The 22,881-nt window shown below is 45.5% G+C and overlaps 1 protein-coding gene across 2 annotated transcripts in view; it reads left to right on the plus strand.

Annotated features, from left to right (window-relative positions):
- The window catches only part of PLCD1 (phospholipase C delta 1), a 52,322-nt gene that overhangs the window by 19,400 nt on the left and 10,041 nt on the right, over window positions 1-22,881 (plus strand). For both annotated transcript variants that reach the window (XM_032698214.1, XM_032698204.1), the window contains exons 3-8: window positions 4,971-5,199; window positions 9,995-10,124; window positions 13,946-14,174; window positions 15,280-15,481; window positions 17,247-17,391; window positions 18,438-18,587. In XM_032698214.1, coding sequence (XP_032554105.1) covers window positions 4,971-5,199; window positions 9,995-10,124; window positions 13,946-14,174; window positions 15,280-15,481; window positions 17,247-17,391; window positions 18,438-18,587 — 1,085 coding nt within the window. The remainder of the gene's footprint in view (window positions 1-4,970; window positions 5,200-9,994; window positions 10,125-13,945; window positions 14,175-15,279; window positions 15,482-17,246; window positions 17,392-18,437; window positions 18,588-22,881) is intronic.

The following is a 22,881-nucleotide window of genomic DNA, read 5'->3' on the forward strand; positions in this document are numbered from 1 at the left end:
GGTGAAACCAAAGCGAGGAGCAGCACGCGGTGCCGGTTCGCCCCGTGTGCTCAGCGTGTTGTGAAATCCATGCCGTGTCTCTGGGGGGCAGTGCTGGGGGCAGGCAGCAGCTCTCATCTGTTCCTGACAAGATGCTGAGCCCTCCTGGCCGCGGTGCAGCTGGTGAGGGCCTGAGCTCTCCGCAGACACGCAGGATGCCGCGCAAGCTGTTAACGGGTGGGCACGTTTCTCATCTGCATTTCCTGACAGTAAACAGAAGTGACTTACGGAGACAATTAGAGTGGGATGGAGTAATTCGATGTGACTGAACGCCATATTGCAGGGATCAGTTACTAATGACGGGGGGGCAGGATAAGGAAAGGATCTGAGGAGTATTTCCCCCAGAGTGAAAAGCTGCCCCCCTCCCCCAGTGAAACAGCTGTTTTGGCAGTGCCTCCAAGTGTCTGCACAGTGACCCTCCTCTCCCTCTTTATCAGCAAAGGCACAAGAAAAGAGAAGCACCTGTTGGTCCTTGTCCTTCACATGCTTGCAGATGTGAGTTCACTTTCTTATTCTCTCTCTTGAAAAAGATTCCTGACAAAATATCTCCTCTCAAAGGGCTGCCTGTCAAAAAGGAGGAAAAAAACAGGGATTGCTCTCTGCCTCTGTTCCTCCTTTCCCTGTATTCTTTAGGATTACCAAAGAGTTTACTGTCCATGCTCCCAGCACAGTCTGGACATTTCACTTGTGGAACAATGATGGGAGAAGAGATTGAGAGGCCAGTGGCCAGGGCTCATCTCAGACAATTTCTCTCATCATTAGGAACCTTGTCAGGGTTGTTCTTCTGGACCTTCAACACTTGTACACTGGAATCATAGAATGGCTTGGGTTGGGAGGAACCTTAAAGATCATGCAGTTGATTTCCTCTGAGAGGTGTTCCTTCTGCATGAGGAGATTAGGTTGCAAGTGTTAACAGCAAGCTCCCTGAAAGCCATGAAGAGAAAAATCCATATCAAAAGATACGTGCCCAAAAGATACATTTTGGTTGCCTGAAAACATCCTTGCTGTCAAAACTGGCCTCATGGATCCTGCAGGCCTGACCCATCCCTGCCTGCTGATGCCATGGGTGAAACAGGAGAAGGGCACTGGGCTGAGAATTAGCAAGGGGGAAGCACAGGGGCAGGATCTGGTGATGAAAATTGAAAGGAGGGTTAAAAAGAAAGTTCCCAACATCTCCCTGAGAGTAGTTCAGACAGGAGGAATTTCACTGGCTCCAGAGAACGCTGCTGTGTGTCCATGTCAGTGGGGAGCCTTCAGCCGTGGCACTGTCTGGGCAGCACCCACAGCAGCCAGGAAGGCTGACCAGGACGTAACCTGTGTGACTCTGTGTCTGGAGGCCAGGAAGAACACGAGCTTCCTTGGGCTGTGCGTCATGTTTTGGGCTTTGTACAAACCACCTCTTCAGCAGACGTAAACACTCGGGAGAAGTGGATGCAAACTTTCCAGATTCTCTTCTGCTTGTGGTTATCTCCCCGCTGTGGCGTGGTGGGGAAGGAACAGGGAGGTTGCAGGGATATGTGATTGATGGGCATTTGCTGTGAGTGTTCCTCTGCTGTGAAACGTGTCTGTCCCCCAGTTATTTTTGATTTCTCCTTGCAGATAGCTCAGTTAGTTTGGGACTGCTAATGTAGTGCACTGGCTGTCTGGGAGCAGCTGATAAAGTACTCATGCTGGGTTAAGATTTTCCAGAAAAGAGATAACTTTTGCAGATGGCTTGGGCCGACTCCTTTGGCTTCAGCTTTTTTATTGATAGATGAAAACACACGACCAAGCTATGGAAAGCTTTAAAAAGTGTCCTCCCCTACCCTGCTTTTTTAACAGTTCCTGTGTTGATAGTTTCTCCCCTTGTCTCTTGTGACTACAGTAGACACCAATCCTGCTCTTCAGCCTTCCTTGTACCTTTTCTGCATTGAGAAACTCTGTTACCTCCATCATCCTCTTCTCAACACACCTCAAAGAGATCAAGGCAGCCCTTCCAGACACAGGTTTTCAATCTTTTTTTCCTCCCACACAGCTCTCTTTTCCAGTGGAGTCACGAAGCCATGTAATGGTTTCCAAAGAATCCCTCCTAAATTTCCAATATTTAACATCAGATTTTCTAGTTTTGGAAACACGAGGTTGTTGCCAACCCAAAGTTTAGGGACTGATTGCACAAGCAGACTAACTAGCCATTCTGAAGGACAATAACTCTTGTGAGCCAAGCAGTGGTGAGCAGTTGGCAGGTGACGAGGAATAACAGGATGATCCTTCCACTTGCACTGCCATAAGCAGAAAAGACCCAGAGTGGAGGAGAATCACTTATTTATGGACACTTCTGCATCTGAGATGCTCAGCCTGGACTTCCTTTCTGATCAAGGGTCCTCTGTAGCCATTGATTAAGGGTATGATTTATCTTACTCTGAAGTTTTTGTTTAAATAGGACAGAACATTTATGTTCCAAAATCTCCTTTTTCCCCCCTATTGGCTATAAAAGGATCCAACTAAACTTTAGACTTTTTGCCTGAACAGAATCTGTCCAAATGTGATAGCATGCTTAGTGTTAAGGGTGAAGTTCCACCCGAGGCACAACCACTATCATTTGGTCGATGTCCCAGTTAAAGGGCAAAATCACCAGGCTTTAGTACTCTCAAACTTTTGCTCAAAGGTAAATTGGCCAGATAACACAATTCCACAGCAGCCCATCCCAACCCAACCTTTTCCTCCCCTTCCCTCAGCTGCTCAACTGTTGCCCTTTACCAAGTGATAATCAAAGACCACACAAAGATAATGGCTCATGATTGTCAGGGAGGAGCTTTGCCAGCTCTAGGAAGCTCCTCATGGTGTGTTCTTCTACAGGAACCAAACCAGCAAAGTGCTGTGGCAGATGTTTGACCACCCCAACATCTGGCGGGGATCTGAAGCGAATGCGAAGTGTTGGTTTTGGGAAGTCAGTGATTTTTGAAGACTGAAATTTTGGGTGGGTTTTTTTTTCTTTTCCCCGAGTAGCTGAGCATTATCATGACTGCTCTGGGGAAAAAAAAAGGAAAGTTTTCAAACTCTAGTGAGCATCTGATGAATTGTGGATGATTCCAGGGCAGCCATGCTAAAAACGTGCAGGGTGGATACTGAGCTGGGTTTTTCTGCAGTGTTGAATTTGAATGAACTGGGCACTTAAATGGTGAAATGGCTGTTTAAAGGCAAGTTTTTCCTATTCAGCTAAACCGTGGAGATATTTTACACTCACACACTGCTTTTCAACAAAGCTCCTTCAAGATAAGCTCAAATAAAATTGTTCTCACACAACTCTGACAGAGGAAATAATTTTTAACTGTACTTTACAATTTGAGGCAGAGTAGAAGTTTAGCGCTTTTTTTCCCATTTCCCGTGATTGTGTCTGTTTTTTTGGCAAGCTTGTTATAGGAGATGGCTGAATATCTCTCAGGTGTGGTGTTGTTTCTAGGTGTGCCCAGGTATTGGTAGATGTTTGGAAAATGTACCTGGTCTGTCTCCTACCCAAGAAAATGCCATGAGATTTTTTTGGTTGTGAAATCCAGCACTTTGCAAACATTTTTGCCATTTTTTGTGTGTAGGTGCCATCCCTACTTTGGTGTTAAGTTTCTCATCAGTCAAATGTGGTTTAAGAAGTTTCTATCCTTTCCTCTCAGCCCTTTCATGGAATCAGAGAATACTAAAATGGTTTGGGTTGGAAGGGGCCTTAAAGACCATCCAGTTCCACCCCCCTGCCATGGCCAGGGACACCTTCCACTATCCCAGGTTGCTCCAAGCTCTGTCCAACCTGGCCTTGAACACTTCCAGGGATGGGGCAGCCACAGCTTCTCTGGGCAACCTGTGCCAGGGCTTTGTGTGTATATTAATTGGGCCATGAAGAACAAAAAGAGGCTGTGGTTGCTGCCAGGAGCTTGCCTGATTATACCCCAGTTTGAGGGCACCTGAATGCTCTCAGGGCAATGTGGGGGTGTCTGCATTACTTACATTTGTTGAATAAAATAGTCTCTTAATAAACTGCTCCTTCTGGATTGCCTCGTGTGTGCAGTTTGCAAACTTGGGGCAACTTCAGGGCTCATTTACACCAGCTGAGTGGCCCAGATGGGAATGGGGAAAGATGATGTGGAAAACAGTTTTCCTTTCTTACATCAAGGAGGATTAAGTCTGCCCTTGACAGGGCCAAGGATGGAGTATGGGTGAACACCAGACTGCTCAGAAGCTTTGGTCTTTGTCTCCCTAATTTGCACTAGGATGTCTGAGAAGAATAGATGGGATTTTAAATTTTACCTTCTCACTTTTTTTGCAACCTAAAGAAAGACTGTTTTCGTCCCTGCCCTCATCTTACTGAAGTCACCTCTCATTTTGCCCAGAGAGGTTGTGGACTCCCCATCCCTGGAAGTGTCCAAGGCCAGGTTGGACAGGGCTCTGAGTAACCTGGTTTAGTGGACGGTGTCCCTGCCCGTGGCAGGGGACTTGGAACAAGATGATTTTTAAGGTCCCTTCCAACACCAACCATTCTGTGATTACAGAATTCTCCTGTGGGGTGATGTTCACAGGAAGGTACATCCCCACTCTCCCCATTTTTATGGGTGATGAGTCAAGGGATGTTCGAGTCAGGGATGCTCCAAAGACTTGGAACCAAACGCTTGGCAGTGCTTTGTATCTCACAAGCAGGATATCACAGTATGGCACCTTGTGCATATTCTGCTTCTTTGTTAAGTACAGAATGTGGGGAAAGAGTTTTTCTTTTTAAAATCTCTTGCTCTTTCTGGTCCTTTTGATTTGAGCTTTCTTTAGTACCAAAGTTTGGGGAAGGGAGGAATGGGAAGGGAATCCTCCAGAGGCTTCAGGAAAAGGAGAAAGAGTAATTCCTTAATATCCTTCACCAAGTAGAGATAAGGCTGACTGAACCCCTGCTGACAGCAGGCTCTGCTTTCTTTCCACAGTCTCCATTGAAGATATTCGGGATGTGAGGTCAGGCCATAAAACAGAAGGTATGGAAAAATACGCCAAGGATGTCCCAGAGTATCGCTGCTTTTCCATCATCTTCAAAGACCAGCGGAAAAACCTGGACCTCATTGCGAGTTCAGAGGATGATGCCAACCACTGGATCTCCGGCCTTGGGAAAATCATAGCCCACAGCAACTCCATGAACCAGAAACAGAAACTCCAACAGTATCCTTTGCCTTATAAAATGATTAATCACAGACAAAGATGCACTTGTCTTTCCCCGTGGGTGGAGATAGTAGACTAACCTCCTTTTTTCCCTGCTGGCCCTGGGCACTGAGTTTTCCCTCACACTGATTTTTGCACCCAGGCAAACTCCCTGGTTTCCAGTGCTTTTTCCCCCTGTTTTACGGTGATACCAGCAAGAGTGGATTCAGGCTTAATGCAGCTCCTTAAGCAAAGAATTGCCTCTTTCATGGAGCTCCAGATAAAACAATCATTACTTTTTGTGTTCTTCAGGGGTCTGTTTCACTTGCATTGCAGTGAACTCCAGGACAGGCACTTCTTGGCAAGGCATGAAAAGCCCATATTGTTTATCATGTTTCTCAGTAATACAAGGCAAGGGAACTGATTCTTCTCACTGCCAAATTTACTCTGGGGTAGCTCCACTGACTTCAGTGAAATTACTCCTTATTTGCCTCAGCATGGGAAGAGGTTTTACCCTGAGAAAATTTGCAGTTGTTCTGTTGACATTGCAGAGATCGGAAAGGAAAAGGAGCAGAGCAGGAAAGGAGAGTGAATTCCTTATGGAATAGGGAGAGAGTTAGTTATTGGGTGAGATATTGGCTCTGCTGAATTCACAGGGAATCCTCCCTGGGGCTGCATTTCACTAAGTTGCTTTATGACCACAGATCTCACAAGTAAAAAGAGAGAATATCTGTGGGTGGATTTTCTGCAGTCCCTGTGTGTCTGAGACACTGACCATGACATATGAACCTGTTGGCTGCTTTCACCCTGATTTGACAGAGACAGTCATAAAATATTAAGTTCCTTTAAGCTTCCCAAAGATAGGAATCCAGCTATCAGAGAGGAAATCAGATCTCTCTCTTGGTGAGAGAAGGCTGCATGAGCTTCATGGCTTGTTCAACATCAAAGCATCTGCAGAGGGGAGGGGAGACCCAAAATCCTCAGCTGAGGAAAATCCCAGAGCTGGAATATGAGCATAAGCAGGCAATAGGGAGTCTTGCCCTCAGTAAAGGCTTCACCCCATGTGGGTTCTCTGCTGGGTAATAATATACTGATGGTGAAGGAGATGGTGCATAAATGCTATACTGATGGTGAAGGAGATGGTGCATAAATGCTGAGCTTTTATCAAGCTTTACCCTTCTGTGGATTCTCTAAAGTCTAATAAGCACTTGCACAACCACAGTGCTGTTTGTTTAGAGGAATCAGACTCCATTAGTTCTGATGTGCCTGGGATGGGATGCTGTGTTTATCTCCTGCACTATGAGTGTCTTTTTGGATGGTTTTTTAAGCTCTGGGCTGTAAGGTCACTCCTCAGCCACCCCACAGTGTGTAGGGGAAAGTCTGGGTAACACGAAGCTGTCCCTGGAGCACTTCAAGTTGAATATATTGCTGAAAAAACTTCCCCATAGGAAGAGACAAGATTGCTAAGGGGGGGGGAAAATAACAATGATATTTGCAAGGGAAGAAAGCTGTAAATTTCCAGCATGGAAAAGTGCCTCTCTGTCTTTGGAAAGCAGAATTGAAGCTAAATAGGGTGGGTAGGCAAACCATATTTCTGGAAGAGTAATTACCGTGCAGTGCTGGCTTCCAATCTGGGATTGTCTCAGGCCATTTAACGTAACCTGGAATTACAGAACAGCATGATTTCTCATTTGAAATTTGATGATGTTTAATTAAAGCCTGGGATTTTAAATTTAGTCTGCCTTCACCGGGTTTGCTTGGCAGTGTGGGCTTACTCAGATCTTCCTTAAACCTCGGGAGTGTTCTTTGCATCTGTGAGCACAGAAGGGGAAGAGCCAGGAGATGAGGGGAAGTGTTGTGTCCCCTGCCTGTCCCCCATGACTGGAGAATTGACTTGCACTGTGTCTTTTCCAGCCTCAGAAAGCCTTGCAAATCAAGTAAGGAATGTGCAAGTTTTTGAAAACACATATTGAAAGCAAAAACCCTGCTAGTTTCAGGTGGGGATTGTTCTGCTTATAATACAGTGGAGTTGCCTGTGATAGAAAGGGACTTGACTGAGTGTCTTACGTGTCTTTTCAGTCCTACATTCCCACCCAGATAAAACTCCCACATGCTTGGTGAGCATTTCTGATGTTCTTATCCAGACAGTTATGCTTTATTAAGCCTCAGATTCAACCCTGCAGCAAGCTGGCATGGGTTATTTAGCAAATATTGCAGGTATGTGTGCAGGGAAGGCTTTAGACCAGAAAACACAGAGGACTTTTCATATGAGCAGGGTGGCACTGTCTGCTCCAGTTCTGGGGTTTATGTGTGAGCTTTTCTTCTGGTTTGAAAGCACTTACCAGAAGTTTTGCAGCATTTTCTGTTCTGAGCACATTCACGGGATATCTGCCAGACAGTTTCAGTCACCCCCCCTTTGGTTTCTAAAAGAAAAATGGTAGCCCTGGAGCTGGCATATCCTTTCAAAACAAGAGGCAGGAAGCAGGCTCGCTCTGGATGTATACAGGAATGGGAGCAGCTTTTTCCTAGTCCACACAGGCCCACATAAGGTGAAAGAAAGACCCACAGCCAGGGCTGAAAAATGTTGTTTGTATCAGATGGGAAGAATTTGACTTGAAGTGCTTAGTTGATCCGGCTCCTCTAAGCTCTCCCAAAGTTGAGGGGACCCAGACAGATGGGGAGTTTGGGTGTTTTTGGGTCAGAATGCTGCAAAAATACTTGCTGACACAACAGGCTGAAGCCCCAGTTGTCTGTACTTTCCTTTTTCTTTCTTTGCTGCTTGCCCTTGCAGTGTGAGGGCCCACTGTGTGTCTGGGCTCTTCTTGGGCTCTCTGATTTCCCTCCTGCATTTCTCAGCCTCCTGGGAAGGGATCTAACAGAAAAGCATCCTCCATTCCCAGGTGGGACCTGGGCAAACACTACTGCAGATGCATTTGCTGCCCACATATTGTCTTCCAGAGAGGACTTTGGGCATGTGCATGATCCTGGGTGCTCATGACCAGTGGAAGTGATGCAGGCTTTTTAAATAAGGTGGATTTTTGCAGTGGTTGGCACAAAAAGCGTAGTTTCTATGCACAGTTAGTGTTATCCCACCCTGCTGCTCCCCTCTGGCCATGGCAGACTGGGTTTCCTCTTGGCTGGCTGGAGTTGAGCCATGCTCCTGCCTGTTGTTTTTAGGGAAGGCTGTGAAGGGGAGCTGAGGTGCAGGGTTGGATGTGAATGGGTGGCACCACTGAGAGCACCACGTTCCCAGCCTGAGCAGACCCTCTTTGGAGTGCAGCTGGTGGAGGGGGTGTCCTGCACCCCGAGGTGGATGTGGTGTGCTCCCAGCAGAGCATCCTCTGCTCTTGGGAGCTTCATGACTCAAACTTGGTTTTCTGGGAAGAATCAGTCCAAGCCAGAGCCTGGTTCAGGGTCCTGGAGTGTCCTTGGGAGCTGGGAAAACGTAGCCTGTCTTTATTTTGGTTTCCATGCCTAAAGAAGGGGAGTATTAATATTACCAGGCTAAGACGGATGCGGGGTGAAGTCATTGCTTAGCACCTGCCAAGATTTTTAAAGTCAGAAAGTTCAACTTTCCATGAGACAAACAATACTTACAAACAGTTTACACATATCTCCATTGCTAGGAAATATTTGAATGCAGTGGAAGCTGTGGTGAACTTTGTTTCAGGTTCTCTCTACAGCCCCTAAGGCTGTTGATGCCCTTTTTGGGGGTCATTTTGAAAGGCCCAGTTAAAATGTTATGGGACTATATCCCTCTGCTGATATTTGCTAATCCTCAGCTTTACTCTGATTGACATTCAGGTTGGGCATTTTTTTGAAGTTTTTTCTAGAATGGGTTTGAAGCAATGCAAGATGTGGAAGGTTACAGTCATGGAGATCAAATTTTTACTTTGATCATTTTTCCTACTGAAAAGTAGATATTTTTCTGGATGACCTTTCTTATTTGACAGTAAAGCAAATTAGACAGTCAGTTCCATGATGCAATAAGCATGTTTTTTGTTGTTTAAAACTGCAGTGTATCTCAACTCTCTAACATTATTTTCCCAAGACACTGAGAGAAAATGGGAGACTCAGTTTAAATTACGACATCACATTAAAAAGCTCATTTTTATAGCAATTACTTCAGATCCATAGATATACTAAAGTGATTGAAACCCAAGCTCTTATGAACTTATTATCACAGTACAACACAGTAATAGACACTGTGCTTTCATGAGGGGAAGCCAAGACCCACAAAATTTGGCTTAATTCTGCCCACAACAAAGTTCTTAGGACAGATACATAGAAGTCCCTAAAAACGTAGAGAAGCTGAAGGCGAATTCAAAAATTAATATTACTGCTGCTTTTGGAGTTCAGTTCCCTGTGATATACTGAATATTGACCAAATCTGTAACAATGAGTTTACCAAGCTCCTCTTGGGAGATCTTTTCATTCTTTCCTTTCTCCCCTTTTAACTGTCTGGAGCAGAATGTACTTTCTGTCATAAAAGAGAAATCAGGCTGTTTCTGGTCGTGGCCAGAAACTCCTACAGGGTAAAGAGAGCTGATCCAGCCTTGGCCAGATGGTGAAAAGCTTCTCCCAGGTCATGATTCCTTGTATCACAGCACATTTTCCTTCTGCCAAAGCACCGTTCTGCTCTGTTGGAGCAGAAGGTGAGATGATTTCAGCTGTTCAGGAGGACTGTGCTGATTTGCAGCAGCTGGAGGGGTGGTTCAGAGCCTTCAGAAGAGGATTCCCCCCCGGCATGCGCAGCAGAAGGGTGGTATTTAGGCTAGGCACTGACCTGGAAAGATTTCCTTACATCATCCTGCAGCTGGATTCACACCTGCCTGCGGAAAGCTGATAAAAACAAAGACAACAAGATGAGCTTGAAAGAGCTCAAAGACTTCCTGAAAGAAGTGAACATTGAAGTCGATGACTATCATGCCAAGAAGATTTTCCAGGTAATGGGAGCAAAGCAGATAAAGTGTTTGCTGTTGGTTGAGGTCAAGATCTCCCACAGCTTTCAGCTTGGGTTGGAGACCTACCCTAAAGTGAACTCTGGGCTTCTTTTCTTGTACTAAGGAGGGACTTTCAGTTTTTGGTGCTCAGCAGATTCCCACTAAGTTAGGCCAGAACAATGTTTTTGATGAAGGTGTGTTAAGACCTTCATGATTGATGCCCAGTTTTGCCACAACGCAGAAGATGAGATGCAAACGTGGATAATGCAAGAAAAAGGGAAAAGCAAAGTTCAAGTACACTTTGAGTCCCAAGTGATTCAGGAGTTGTGTGCCATGACCACATGTCAGTGCCTAAGTCTGGCTGAAATTTGGTTGCAATTGTGAACCCCCTCAGAGGTGGAGGGTGCCAAGTGACATGTATAAACAAAAAGAAAGCGCAAATTAAGAAAAAAAACCTTGCCAGATTCGTGATAGATACGTAACATTGCACCCAAGCCTGGACCAGTCTGATTGATTTAATACTCCCAAGGCATATTTAATCTGGTCAGGGAGGTGCACTTCTAAATTCTCAAGATTTGGCTTGCAGGCTGAGCCTATCAGAAGATAAGGAAGGGATGAAAAATTCTCACTTGTTAAGCCTTTGGTTTCTCTCTAAAGAATCCATCCTGCTGAGGTGAGATAAAACATCTGGATAATTTCCAAAACTTCCATCCTGTCTGAAGCAGGATTTGAATTAATGGGTGTGCAGTTTCAGAAATGCTTTCTTCTGATCACTGGTAAACACGTGGGTGGTTTTGGGCACCAGGCAGTAGTTCTCCTCCTCCTTCCTGTGAGCAAATAACCTTCCACCAAAGGAGGTTCAAGTTGCATAATCCTTCCTTTATGGAGGTGTCTCTCTCTGGTAACTCTGCAGGAACTGGGGGGAAGGTCATCAGCAGATCTTAAAGGATTTCTGCTTGCAAAATCTTCCAGTTGTACTGCCTGCTCTGGTTGGTGTATCCCATCCTTTATTCCCTGCTCAGGAAGACCCTGGAAGGATAGCAGTAAGGCTAGGAACCCTCTGGTTGAGTTGTGTGTCTCCAGTGGAGATGTTAGCACCAACACTTAACACTGCCTTAGAGTCTGTGTAGGTGAAGCCAGAAGAGACCAGGGTGTGATTCACTCATCCTAAAGGATACATCTCACTTATGTGAGATGAATCAATCCCTACATCTTTAAACATAAACAAAATCCCACCAAACCTTTATTTTAGAGGCACAGTTGCCTCTCATTTGATGAACCTCTTTCGCTGTAACAATAGTTACAAGGGAGCTTTAGGAGAGGAAACCTGATGAAGTTCAATTCTTTTTGCTTAAGGACTCTAAGTATTTGCTAAACCTTGATTCAACCCGTTGAAATGCAGGCAGCTAGTTGAGGTCCCATCATTAGGCACGTAATTGTTAAGCTTCCTGTATAGCCACTGGAAAGAGAGGCTCTTTGGAGGTTAATTCAGATCTCCTGAGGGCTGATTTGCCTCCAGGAAGAGTCTGTCTTGCTCCTAAAGCAATTACATTTTCAGTTTACATCCTGCCTCAGCTTAGATGGGCTGAGACATTAGAGCCTATTCACAGGGTGGTCTTTTCTGCCTTGGTGAGTTTTTCTTCATTTAGTCACAGGAAGGAAGGGTGATTAGAACTTCAAGAGAGGGCTGCAGGGCAAGTTTACACATTATTCTTGCCTTCCATCACATAATGTGTCCACATCTGGGTTTGAAACACACCTGAGTAAGACATATGCAATGCAACCAGAAACTGTGCAAGGCTCCTCTCATTGCTCACTTCATTTCAACCTGAATATTCACTCTGGTGCATCAGGAAGGTGCTTTTTGTGGCATTCGGTACTTATAGTTCATGATACAGACATGTGAGGCAAAACACAGGATTTTGGGTTGAGGGTCTCTTTCTAATTAGTAGAGCTTGCAGCCAAAGCAGAAGGAACCCACTTTTATACCATGCATCTGATCTGTCCTGGAATTTGATCATGATGCCAATGCTATTGTCTTGTTTTCATCTGATCTATCCTGGCATTTGATTATGATGCCAACCCTATTGTCCTCTTTTCATCACAAGCTTTAATACCCACCCACTCATGAACAAAATTCCCAAGGCAGATCACTTAAAATGCCAGTTTTGTAGAAGTGATATCCTGTCATTTCCCCTGTCGTGTCTTAACACAAAGAACATCTGTAATTCACATCCCCACAGTCTCTACCAGGTGCTCTCCCTCTTCATATTCCTTTTGCAATCGCTGAGCATCATGTTCAGCTTAGCTTGAGAGATCAGCCAAGGCCACAGCACAGGAGCACAGACATGGAAGGCAGCAAGGAAAAGGCAATTCCTGGACTCTCAAACCTAATTTGAAGGTGTCTGTAGTACTGAGCATGTCACAGGTTGTCCCATCCCTGAGATGAACCTGTAGCTTCTACTCAGCAGATTCTGAAGTCAGGACAAGTTGAACTCTTTTTTTTTTTTTCTGTCACTTCAGTTTGTGAAATGCTGGGCATCATGATAATTTTCTTTGGGTTTATATATGCTACCTAAACAGATAGTGAAGGACTGCAGTGGAGGATTTGCAGAGGATGAAAGTCCCTCATCATCTTGCTTGGGGTGCTGCCAAAGCCACCGTGGCCACCACTGAGATCATTGGCAGAGCTAGGATGAGATTAGTATCATGACTGGTTAAACTGAGACAAGCATTTTGGCCGTAAAAGCCAGGAAAACAGCTCAGTCTGTCACAAGGGATCAAAGATGGAAAGCAGTTTAATTCCTCTGGTTTGACAAGTTGAAGAATTCTGCTAGGAACAAACAACAAAATTAATATCAGGATTTGCCACAGAAAAAGAATTGTCATTTTCTGATGAAAAATTGAACCTGGGAGTATTTTAAATAAGCTGGAAATACTTGTTATTGGAAAAGCTGTTGTCCTTCATGGAGACACTAAAATGCATATCCCAAGCTCCTAGTCATTCATGGCCAATCAAGTCCTTGGCTATGGTGCTCTGTCAGAGCTTTTATCTAGAGGAAAGTTTCAAACCTCAGAGGAACATGGGGGCATGGAGAATTTGAATTACAGCTGCTTGCGAGGATGGTATCTGATTTGAAATTTTCTGGAGAGTTTGTTACTTGGTGGGTTTTCGATGAGAATGGAAGATGCCCATGGAAAGATGGATTTTTTTTCATACCTAAATATGCATATTTAGTAGTTTGTTGCTGTTTGGGGTTTTTTTGGTTTTGTTTTTTGTGTTTTTTTTGTGTTTTGTTGTTGTTGTTGTTGTTGTTGTTGTTTTTTTGAGTTGATTTTGATGCCATCTTTGCAACCAGCCCTACTACTTGGCCACCTCCTGAGCCCTGAGCTCAGACTCACTGAGGTCAAGGTCCTTTTCACTTCACTAACTGGATTTTAGGCCACAATCTCTATCCATAGTTTAGGAGAGTTGAGATTCAAGAGTTACATTTCTCTTGAACCTTGATTTGTGCTTTAATTATCTTGAGCTGTCCTTTTGACTTAAGGTTTGCGCAGCACCCCGTGCAATGGAACTCAGGGCCACGCCTGGGGCTTTTGGTCACACTGATAATATGAGTAAATACTAATAATTGTAACTGTTGTATGACTGTTGGCCTTGTCAGTGAGAGCCATTTGTCATTGACCAAGTGCTTCTCATTCACTGGGCAGTAATTGTCTCCAATTATTTTGTGTTCTGCGTTGTGTAGCCCTGGTGCAGATTACGGCTGGCGTATGCCAGAAGGAAAGAAGGTTTTCACTCCTTCTCCCCTCTACGTTTACAGCACTGTGACAAGTCCAAAACAGACGCTCTGGAGGATGATGAGATAGAGGAATTTTACAAGATACTGACAGAGAGGAGGGAGATAGACAACATCTTCCAAATGTACTCAGATGCAGATGGGTTCATGTCCTGCCAGAACCTGGTGAGGTTCCTCTATGAGACGCAGCAGGAAGAAGATGCTGTTGTTGCTGCCCCTGCCTTAATTCAGAGATATGAGCCCAATGAAAGAGGTAGGTTGATAACCTTGGCTGGTTTGGTTCAAAATCTTACTTTTTTGATGAGCTATGAATGGTGTTACTACCCCTTTCTTTTGCAGTTGTGTGCATTATTTTCTCCTTGCAGCTGCTTCTAAAACACCAGTCTCCCAGGGGAACATTAGCAATTCTAGGAGAGGAGGGCAGAGCAGTGCCTGGGAAATAGCTCTCTTCAGTTTTAGTTTGGGTACACCGTGCAGCTGGAGAGGGATTGGTACAGACTTGGCCAGAGGGTGATAAAAATCCCAAGGGAAAGACTTGGATGGGTTATTCAAATGCCAAGACCTCATGTGGCTTTTCAAGGTTCAGGATGTAGCAACATTTCTGTTCTCCAGAAGCTGGAATGGAGGCAGATGGTCTTAAACATGGGCACCTGAAAAGCCAACAAGTGATGAGGGCCAAGGATATGGCAGCTGTTTAGGGGGGGCAATCACAAGACTGTCTGTCTGCTCAGAATGTAAGTGAATCATCAGTCTGGGGCACCTTGGAGGACATGTTCAGGGAGCCAACTCAGGATCATGGGCTGTTTTTGCACTACCCTGGTGTTCCTTCAGGAGAGGGACAAGGCTTTGGAACTGTCAGACTTTAGGATTAGGCTGAGATCTCTCTCAGTCCCTTAAGATGGGGAGAAATCAATTCCACACGAAAGTTGGGGATAATTTTGTGTTTGCAAATCATGTATTCATTGGATAATCTAGACAAGATTTATCTGGCTGTGTTTAGACATCTGACAAGTTCTCTGAGTTCAGAGAAACCTTGAAATGCTCAAATGGAGATTTTTATACTGTAAGTCTCTGGAGACAGATGAGGTAAGGGCTGTCTTTGACACTTCTGAGACGTTATCAAGGACACTGTCATAAAAAGCCATGCTTGTGAATGGGTTTTAAAAGCATTTTCAGGCAGATGAAGCTGTCGTTGTCCTGTGAGCAGCATCAGTATCTCTGCTATTAGCTGGATGCCCAGGGAGCACATATTTGCCTTTGACATCCCCTGGAGAGCAGCAGGAATCGCGGTGGAGATGACGGCACAACCTGGCGGTGTCTGATTTTCAGAGTGGGGTTTCTGTCTGTTTGTCTGGCAGCCAAGAGGGGTAACGCCATGACCAAAGATGGCTTCCTGATGTACCTGCTGTCTGATGAGGGGGATATATTCAACTCCTCCCACCGTAAAGTGTACCAGGACATGACCCAACCTCTCAGTCACTACTTGGTGTCATCCTCACACAATACCTATCTCATGGAAGACCAGATCACAGGTCCAAGCAGCACAGAAGCCTATATCAGGTACAGTATGTGTGTGTGTGTGTTTATGTGTGTGGGGGAGGTTGTCCTCTTTCTTATAGAAGACATAAGTTGCATTTATACTGCTAGATGCAAGAGGATCAAGAAGCAACCTCCCACCCTGAGACCAGGTAATGTGGACTGACCCATGTTCACACCAGGGTGAGCTGTGCCCCCCCTTTTCATAGCACTTTGACCTGGGTCTCTGCTGGGCCCTGTGTGGTGTCCTCCTGACTGTATGATGTATAATTACTACATTTTGAGGGGATTTTAAAATATCTGCAGCCATGTGGAGGCTGGATTGCAGCCCTCTGGCACAGTGTTTTCAAAGCAGAGTGCTGAGGGGGTATGTTGCATTCCCCAGAATACGGCACAAGAGACTGCAAGGAACTTACAGGATGCAAACATTTCTGGTATAGAACTGCAGGTCTGTGTAGGGACTGGAAGGAGCCAGGAAACTTATGCCTGGTCCCTCTCTAGCATCTCAGATGTTCCCACAGCATGCCTGGACAGATTAGGTGTTGCCTCCTTCTGCCTTTAACAACGTCTGTTATAAGATGTCTCATGGCCTGATGAGTGCAGTGACCTTTACTAACCTGCACAACCACCTCACATCTGCTGTGACCTGTGCTTTTATTAGGTGAGACAGCATTTCCTTATAAGCAACTCAATTACTGCAATTCTGTCTTTGTTTATGACTTACCTGATTCTCAGGAGCAATGACTGTCTAGACTCACAAGGCCAAAATTGTAGAGAGTGAAATCTGGAAAAAGTTGCTTTCCAATAGCTGTTTGAATTCGTCTTACAGTATCTTAAAATTATAGATGTATGTTTTGGTTGTAAAAAAAAAAAATAAAAATCCCTTTATTCTGGAACTGGTTTCCCAGAGAAGCTGTGAATGCCCTATCCCTGGAAGTGTCCAAGCCCAGGTTGGATGGGGCTCTGAGCAACCTGATTTAGTGGAAGGTGTCCCTGTTTATGACAGAGAGTTGGAATGGGATGAGATCCCTCCTAACCCAAACCATTCTAGTATTCTATGATTCTGTTGTAAAGAGTTAAATGAGTTGTGTAATATGAAATGCTTAAGGAGTTACTGTAAAAGAGATGACATCACCTCCTAGACAGGTAAGGGGGGAAACCTGCATTTGAAAGTGAATTAAAATGAAAGTATGGATGTGTAGAGGTGGGAATTTCAAGTGGAAATTCAGTCTATAGACTCAGCTTGGGAAACTGGTCCTCAGGAGTCTTCCCAGCTATGGTGGAGTTCCCACAGCTCCCTCCCTCACAGCTCTGAGGCTTCATCTCTCATGTTGTATCAGATCTAGATGAAGAACTCACATCATCCAGGCTTTGTGACCTGGCTTCTAAGGCTGACTGTCTTACTGTCATTCTTCCAATGCAGCCACTCTTGGTATTCTCTTCACCATCTTTGGGGAAAGACTTGGGGCACAGTCATGAGGGTCCTTTCTCATCTGGCACTCACTTTGTCTTACCTTTTGGATATTTCTAGCTTGGACTTCCACTGCCTCCTTTCTCAGATCCTACTGTGCTTTCCTTGCTCAACCTTGAGCTATCTTTGCTGACATCGAGCTCTTCTGATCCCATCCTTTCTCTCTCTCTGCTTTCCCATTTTTCCAAGCTCCTTTTTTCTCCCTTGCTCCCCGGAGTTCCTCTCAGTCTTCCCAGGCAGTACCTGTGCCTGATGTACCCTCATTTTGAGATGGAGCAGAAGGCTTAGAACCCAACCAGGTCCCTTCTTTGTTTCCAGAGCCCTCACCAAAGGCTGCCGCTGTGTGGAGCTGGATTGCTGGGATGGCCCCAACTCAGAGCCTGTCATTTATCACGGCTACACCCTCACCTCCAAGATCCTCTTCAGTGATGTCATTAAGGCCATCAAGAACTATGCTTTCAAAGTAAGGACGAGGCACCCTCTAAGATTTCTCATGTTGCACAGTCCAGGACTGACAGTAGATCTCTGCCCTCCCAGCAGAGAGCAGAAACAGTGAAGGCTTCACCTTATTTCTCATGGGGACAAGATGTGTCCTGTCCGGGCATCCATGCTCTGCTTCCTGCAGAGATCCATTCCTGGGAGTTGCTGGTCAGGCAGAGCACATCCAAGGATGAATTTGAATGTGTACCAGCACAGCTGCATCCTGGACCCCACTGCAATGAAAGTGATACCCAGTATCTTGACCCTACATGGTGGGAAAGCCAAACAAGCCCATAATTTGTGTGGCTTTGATGTCTTAGAGTCTGATTATAGTTTAGGGGAACCCACACTTTAGATGTGAAGGACTGCTTCTACTCTGCTTTAAAAGGAATGAGCAGGTCTGGAGTCTTGTATGGCAGTGCTGGGTCAGCAGCCTTCAGAGAAACCTTGGGTCTATACAGACTCGCTGGGCTTTCTGCTATTTTCCTTCAGTGCACTTGGGAGCTGGCAGCAAGTTTCCTTTGGGGCTACAAAGGAGTGACAGTGACAATAATGCCAATGCCTTCAGCACACAGAATGCCTTGGGGAGCACAGGGAACCAGATCAGGCCTATGCAGGAATGGAGGAAGGATTCATGTCACCTCAGGATTTGAGCAAACCCAGTGATTTCAAAGCCCCCTTCCCCAGTCTTTCCTCCGAGGTAGGAAGGTGCTCGGACCCACAGTGCAAGTGGAGAAAGGAGGCAAAGGGAGCTTCACCAAAGTGCCCCAGAAAGTCTGTGGGAGGCATCCTGACCCATCCTGGTGCCCTGTCCATTGGATCGTCATCTCTGGAAGGCATCAGCAGAGATCTGAGTAGCTACTGCGTAGTTAAATTTGTCCATTTTTAACAAATCTTCATTTTAGCAGAATTTAGACCCTACGGTTGACACTCATTTCCTGAGAAAACAGCGCTGAGGTTTACACCAATTGCTACAGACTGGTGGTATCGCAGAGTTCACTGATGGTGTGTGTTGCTGTCTTGCCCTAGACCTCCCCATACCCTGTCATCATCTCCCTGGAGAACCACTGCAGCGTTGACCAGCAGAAGGTCATGGCTCAGCACATGACGACAATCTTCCAGGACATGCTCTTGGTTGCCCCAGTGGATGGAAACAAATCCCAGTTCCCCTCCCCAGAGGTAAGCACTCTAGCACTGCCTTCTGAAAGTGGGACAAGAAGGAAGTTTGTGTTCTCGCTGAGTGCAAAGCTCAAAACTCAAGGGGAAAAACAGTAAAAGTAGCCTAAAGCTGTATCAAGCACAAAGTGCCCTCCCGCTGAGAGCGGCCTGGGGTGGTGGGGATGGAGATGTCCATGAAGGACGAGGGAAAGCAGGAGGCTGCCTAGAGGTGCCCCTTTGATTCCTGTGAATCAGGGCAGCCATCAAGCTGGGAGCTGAGCTCTGACCTTGCAAGGGGAAGGAGATACACAGCCCTCAACAGTGGGCCACCACTTTAAAATCATTAGCTGATAATTAGGAAGAAATGAAAATGAAATCTTGATATGGAAAAAAACATTTCCAAAAACAGGAGCCAAATAAAATATTCATCTGCCCTTTCGTTTGTGTTTTCTTTCCTAATTTCTTTGTTTCCTTCTTTCCTTCCTCCTTTCTTTGTTTTCTCTCAAGGACTTTGCAGAAACAGGCAAAGTTTGTGTGGGTAGCTGCAGTTCCCTTTAAATTGCATTTCTTTGCTGAAGAAATCATTTGCCAAAAGTTGGATGAGCTTGCCTACCCAGAGCTGGATGAAGTTCGTGGGTAGGATAAAGCTGGCAGTCATCAGGGGAGAAAGGAGAGGAAAACCATCCACCCAAAATATCTTCTATTTGTTCTTCATCTTCCTTTATCTGTTTTCCTTTTCCAACTTTCCCCTTTTGTTTGAGAGTGTCATGCCTCATTTGATACAATGCCTAGCACAGAGGGAAGCTGATCTGGTTTGGTCCCTAAGCACCAGGGCAATAAATTAGGATGAATCATGATTTTTAATGCTGCTGCTTCAGCAGGACCTCAACTCTGGCACAGACAAGGTGACTCCACTGAGAGAAGTGACTGCCAGGGTGAGGTACACCCAGCATGGAGACAGGTCTCTGCAGGCTGTTACTGACTTGGAAAAATAAGTGTCTTCATTGTCCCCTCCTGACTTGCTATTTATCTTGGTGCAGAATCAGGAGAGCTGCTGATGGCTTTTCACAACTCTTGCCTTATGACCAGGGCAATGATATGATAAAAGAAAGGAGAAACACCTGGGAAAGAAAAGTGTGATTTGTGTGTGTAAGGGGACGACCCCAGCTTCCCAAAGATGTTTTTCCCATTCCTATGTTCATCCAACCTTCTGCTTTGATTGCCCAAACAGACACGTGGCCCCAGCTGGAATACAGTGGCCCAGATCTACCTTAGTGAATGGATTTGGGCCAATATGCTCCATTGGAGGGATTGATCTGTTCAGTTTTAATTGAAGAAAAATTGCCAGTGTATCAAGACCTGTCCTTTTCTCTCTGATACTTTTCCTCTGCCTTCCTGCTGTGTGAACTAGGAGAGTGCAAAGGGCTGAAATACTGACTTTTTTGGTGAAAAATACGTTGAAACTGAAACATTAAGGACAAAAACCTAAACCAACAAACCAGAAACCTCTTGGCTTTTCCACTCCCTTGTGAAAGTTGACGTGAGGAAGCCTGGGATGACGTGGTATTTTTCGTATCAGAAGAAGACTGGGATCTGTCACTGGGAAAAGGGCTGAAAGGCTGTAAATACAAACAGTGGAAGGATTGCTGCCGATTGTGTTAGCAGGGCAATGTCAGTAATTAAAGGAAGATCGACGCGGTTTGGATTTGTGCTAACGATTCATTCCACAGCCCGAGGCAGGAACCTGATTTATTAGGCTCCATTCAGGAACAGTGTTGGGCTACACAGCCTGTCTAAATATCTCCCTCAAGCTGCTGTCTTTAGGTCCCAATAGTAAATTAAAGGCTATAGGATGAAAGGTCAAAAGCCACATAAAAGCTCCAGGCAGTGCCAGGGTTGTAGGGAGGAGCTGATCCAGTCTGTGTTCCTTGTTGCCCTTCTGCCCTGCCCCTGATCTGCACAGGGCTCTGCCCGGCCCCTTCCCCTTATCCCTGCATCCCAGCTAGAAATGCTGCAAAGCCCCAGTCCTGGAACAAGACTAAAACAGCTCCCAGTGCTGCAGGCAGCTCTTCAGTGTATCAGGTGTGTCTCCTCATGAATGTGAACGTGTGATTCCTCGCAGCTTCTCAGAAGTCTGGAGAGATGGGTATCCTCACCCTGAGAATGAGATGTAAGGTAGCAATGCTCAGACCCTGCATATTCATGTGTGTGAGCACTTTACTTAGGGCTCCTTTGAGAAACAGTTAATACAGTCAGAGGGAGTTGGAGGTGTGGTCCACCTCCTCGCAAGTGTTTGTCCAAACAGATGAGAAGAATCACACCCTGGGAGTGTTTAGTTCTCTCTGTTGACTCTGAAGGAGGTGTTGAAAGCCCAGAAAGTTTGATGAGGTGGATCACCTTACAAATCCTCCATTCCCACTGAGATGAAAACTGGAACTCAGACCTTGCTGTGGCTTTCAGGTTGCTATTAGGGGATAGGGAACTTTCAGGTGGGATAAACGTGTATGCGGATCTTTTAAAATTCTATGCTCATTACAGCTCTGCTGCTGCTGATAAAATCAGCAGTGCTTCCTTGGCTGCCATGTGCCAATCCACAGACTCCAAAAAGGAAGCAAGGCCACGTGTCAGAACTATTTCACTCGCAGAGCTGAGCTTGTTCAGCCTGCAGTGGAAAAGGTGGGAGAGCAGGGGAGCTCCACCTGTGGAGAAATAAGATGGTGTCATTTACAGGGAATGTGAAAAAGGGCAAGAGTTGCATTTATTCCAACAACCGCTCCACTGCACGTTCTCAGCGGAATCCAGTGTCCTTGTACCCTTTTCTTAGGTTGTACTCAACCTTGGGCTTGCCAGACACAGTTGGAATAGCTTTATGGTCTACTTGGAGAATATTTATTGAGTATTTCAGCTAATGCTTCCTCCTAAGACAAGGGATCTGCTCAACAGAGCTGAACTGATGAGCTGAGTGTCTTTTGCCTCAGGCTAGAAATACTTAATATTACATGGAGGGGAACCAAGAGAAATGAAGCAAGGGCATGTGTGTGTTTGTGTCTGTGTGTATCAGCTTATTTAAAACCTTATTAAAGAAGATAAACTCAGATTTGGGACTTTGCTTCATAGCATCCATATTAATTGAAGGAAGACTGGCAGCTTCTGCAGGATGGATTCAGTGCAGTGCTACTATAAAATAGCACGTTTTTCATGAAATGGGAATGAAAATGCTCTGTTTTGGGGTGAATCTCACCTCTCATTGTGGACCAAGAAACAAATGCATCTCCTCTGAGTTAGGTGGCACATGGGCTGCTCTCCCCTGTAGGCACAGTGGAAATTACCTGCCTAGGGGGATACAATGGGCACAGAACCAGTGTCCCTGTGCCCATGGGGAGCATCTGCAGTATATCCAAGGTTTCCCAGAAAAACCATAGGCTAGACAGGATAACAGCAGCCCTGGTACAGGGTGTGTTGAGGATGGCGGAGGCTGTGTTCCTCTGCCTTTGCTGCTGATGTTATTCAGCCTTGTAGGATGAGTCTGTACCAGAAATCACACCTCCCATTTGCTGTCCTGAATGGCATAAGCTTAAAAAGCTTAATTACCTACTGATAATTAAAAATCAAGATATCTGCCCTGAATTCCTTATCCTTGTTCTCTACTAGTTGTGAGATAAGGTGGTAATGTTTCTTATGGGTCATTAGAAAGCAGAGGCAAATAATATATATGAAGTATCAGGATGGTATCTGCAGCCTGCAAAGGACAAGAGGGACTGCCCTCAGACCCTCCTTACTGTCCCCAGTGCAATCCTTCCAGAATTGTCTATTCCAAGTGTTGAGTAGAGCCTAAAAACTGACACAGAACTGGATTTTTTTGTGGAAGAAGAGTGTAGAGCTGGATGTTGAGGTAGGAGGGTGAGAAAAGTCATGGGAGCAGCAGACTGAAGTGAGAGTCTGAAGATGAGCCGACTCATCTCCCAGCCATGGATGTAAAGAAGCAGGTCACAGCTCTGCCTGGAAGAGGGATGAGAGCTGGGAGGATGGTCTGGGGATGGGAAGGACAATACTGCCATGCTCTGACTGCTCCTTTGGACCTTTTATTCCAAATAACTGGTACATTCCTTCCATCTGCTTTTGAGTGTAGCTTTTGAGTGACAGGAAAAGTGCCCCAGTGTAAACAGAACATTTGTGGTAGCTGAATAAAAATGCTCTTGGCTGCTACCTCAGATGCCAGTGTCAAATTTCTGCTCCAACCAAGCTTCATCCATGGCTTCACTGGGTTGTGAGGAGTTGGGCTGGTCTCTGTAAAGATGAGATGTGATTTTCTTGC

The sequence above is a fragment of the Chiroxiphia lanceolata genome, chromosome 1 (genome assembly GCF_009829145.1).
Source record: "Chiroxiphia lanceolata isolate bChiLan1 chromosome 1, bChiLan1.pri, whole genome shotgun sequence".
In the NCBI taxonomy this organism is placed as follows: Eukaryota; Metazoa; Chordata; class Aves; order Passeriformes; family Pipridae; genus Chiroxiphia; species Chiroxiphia lanceolata.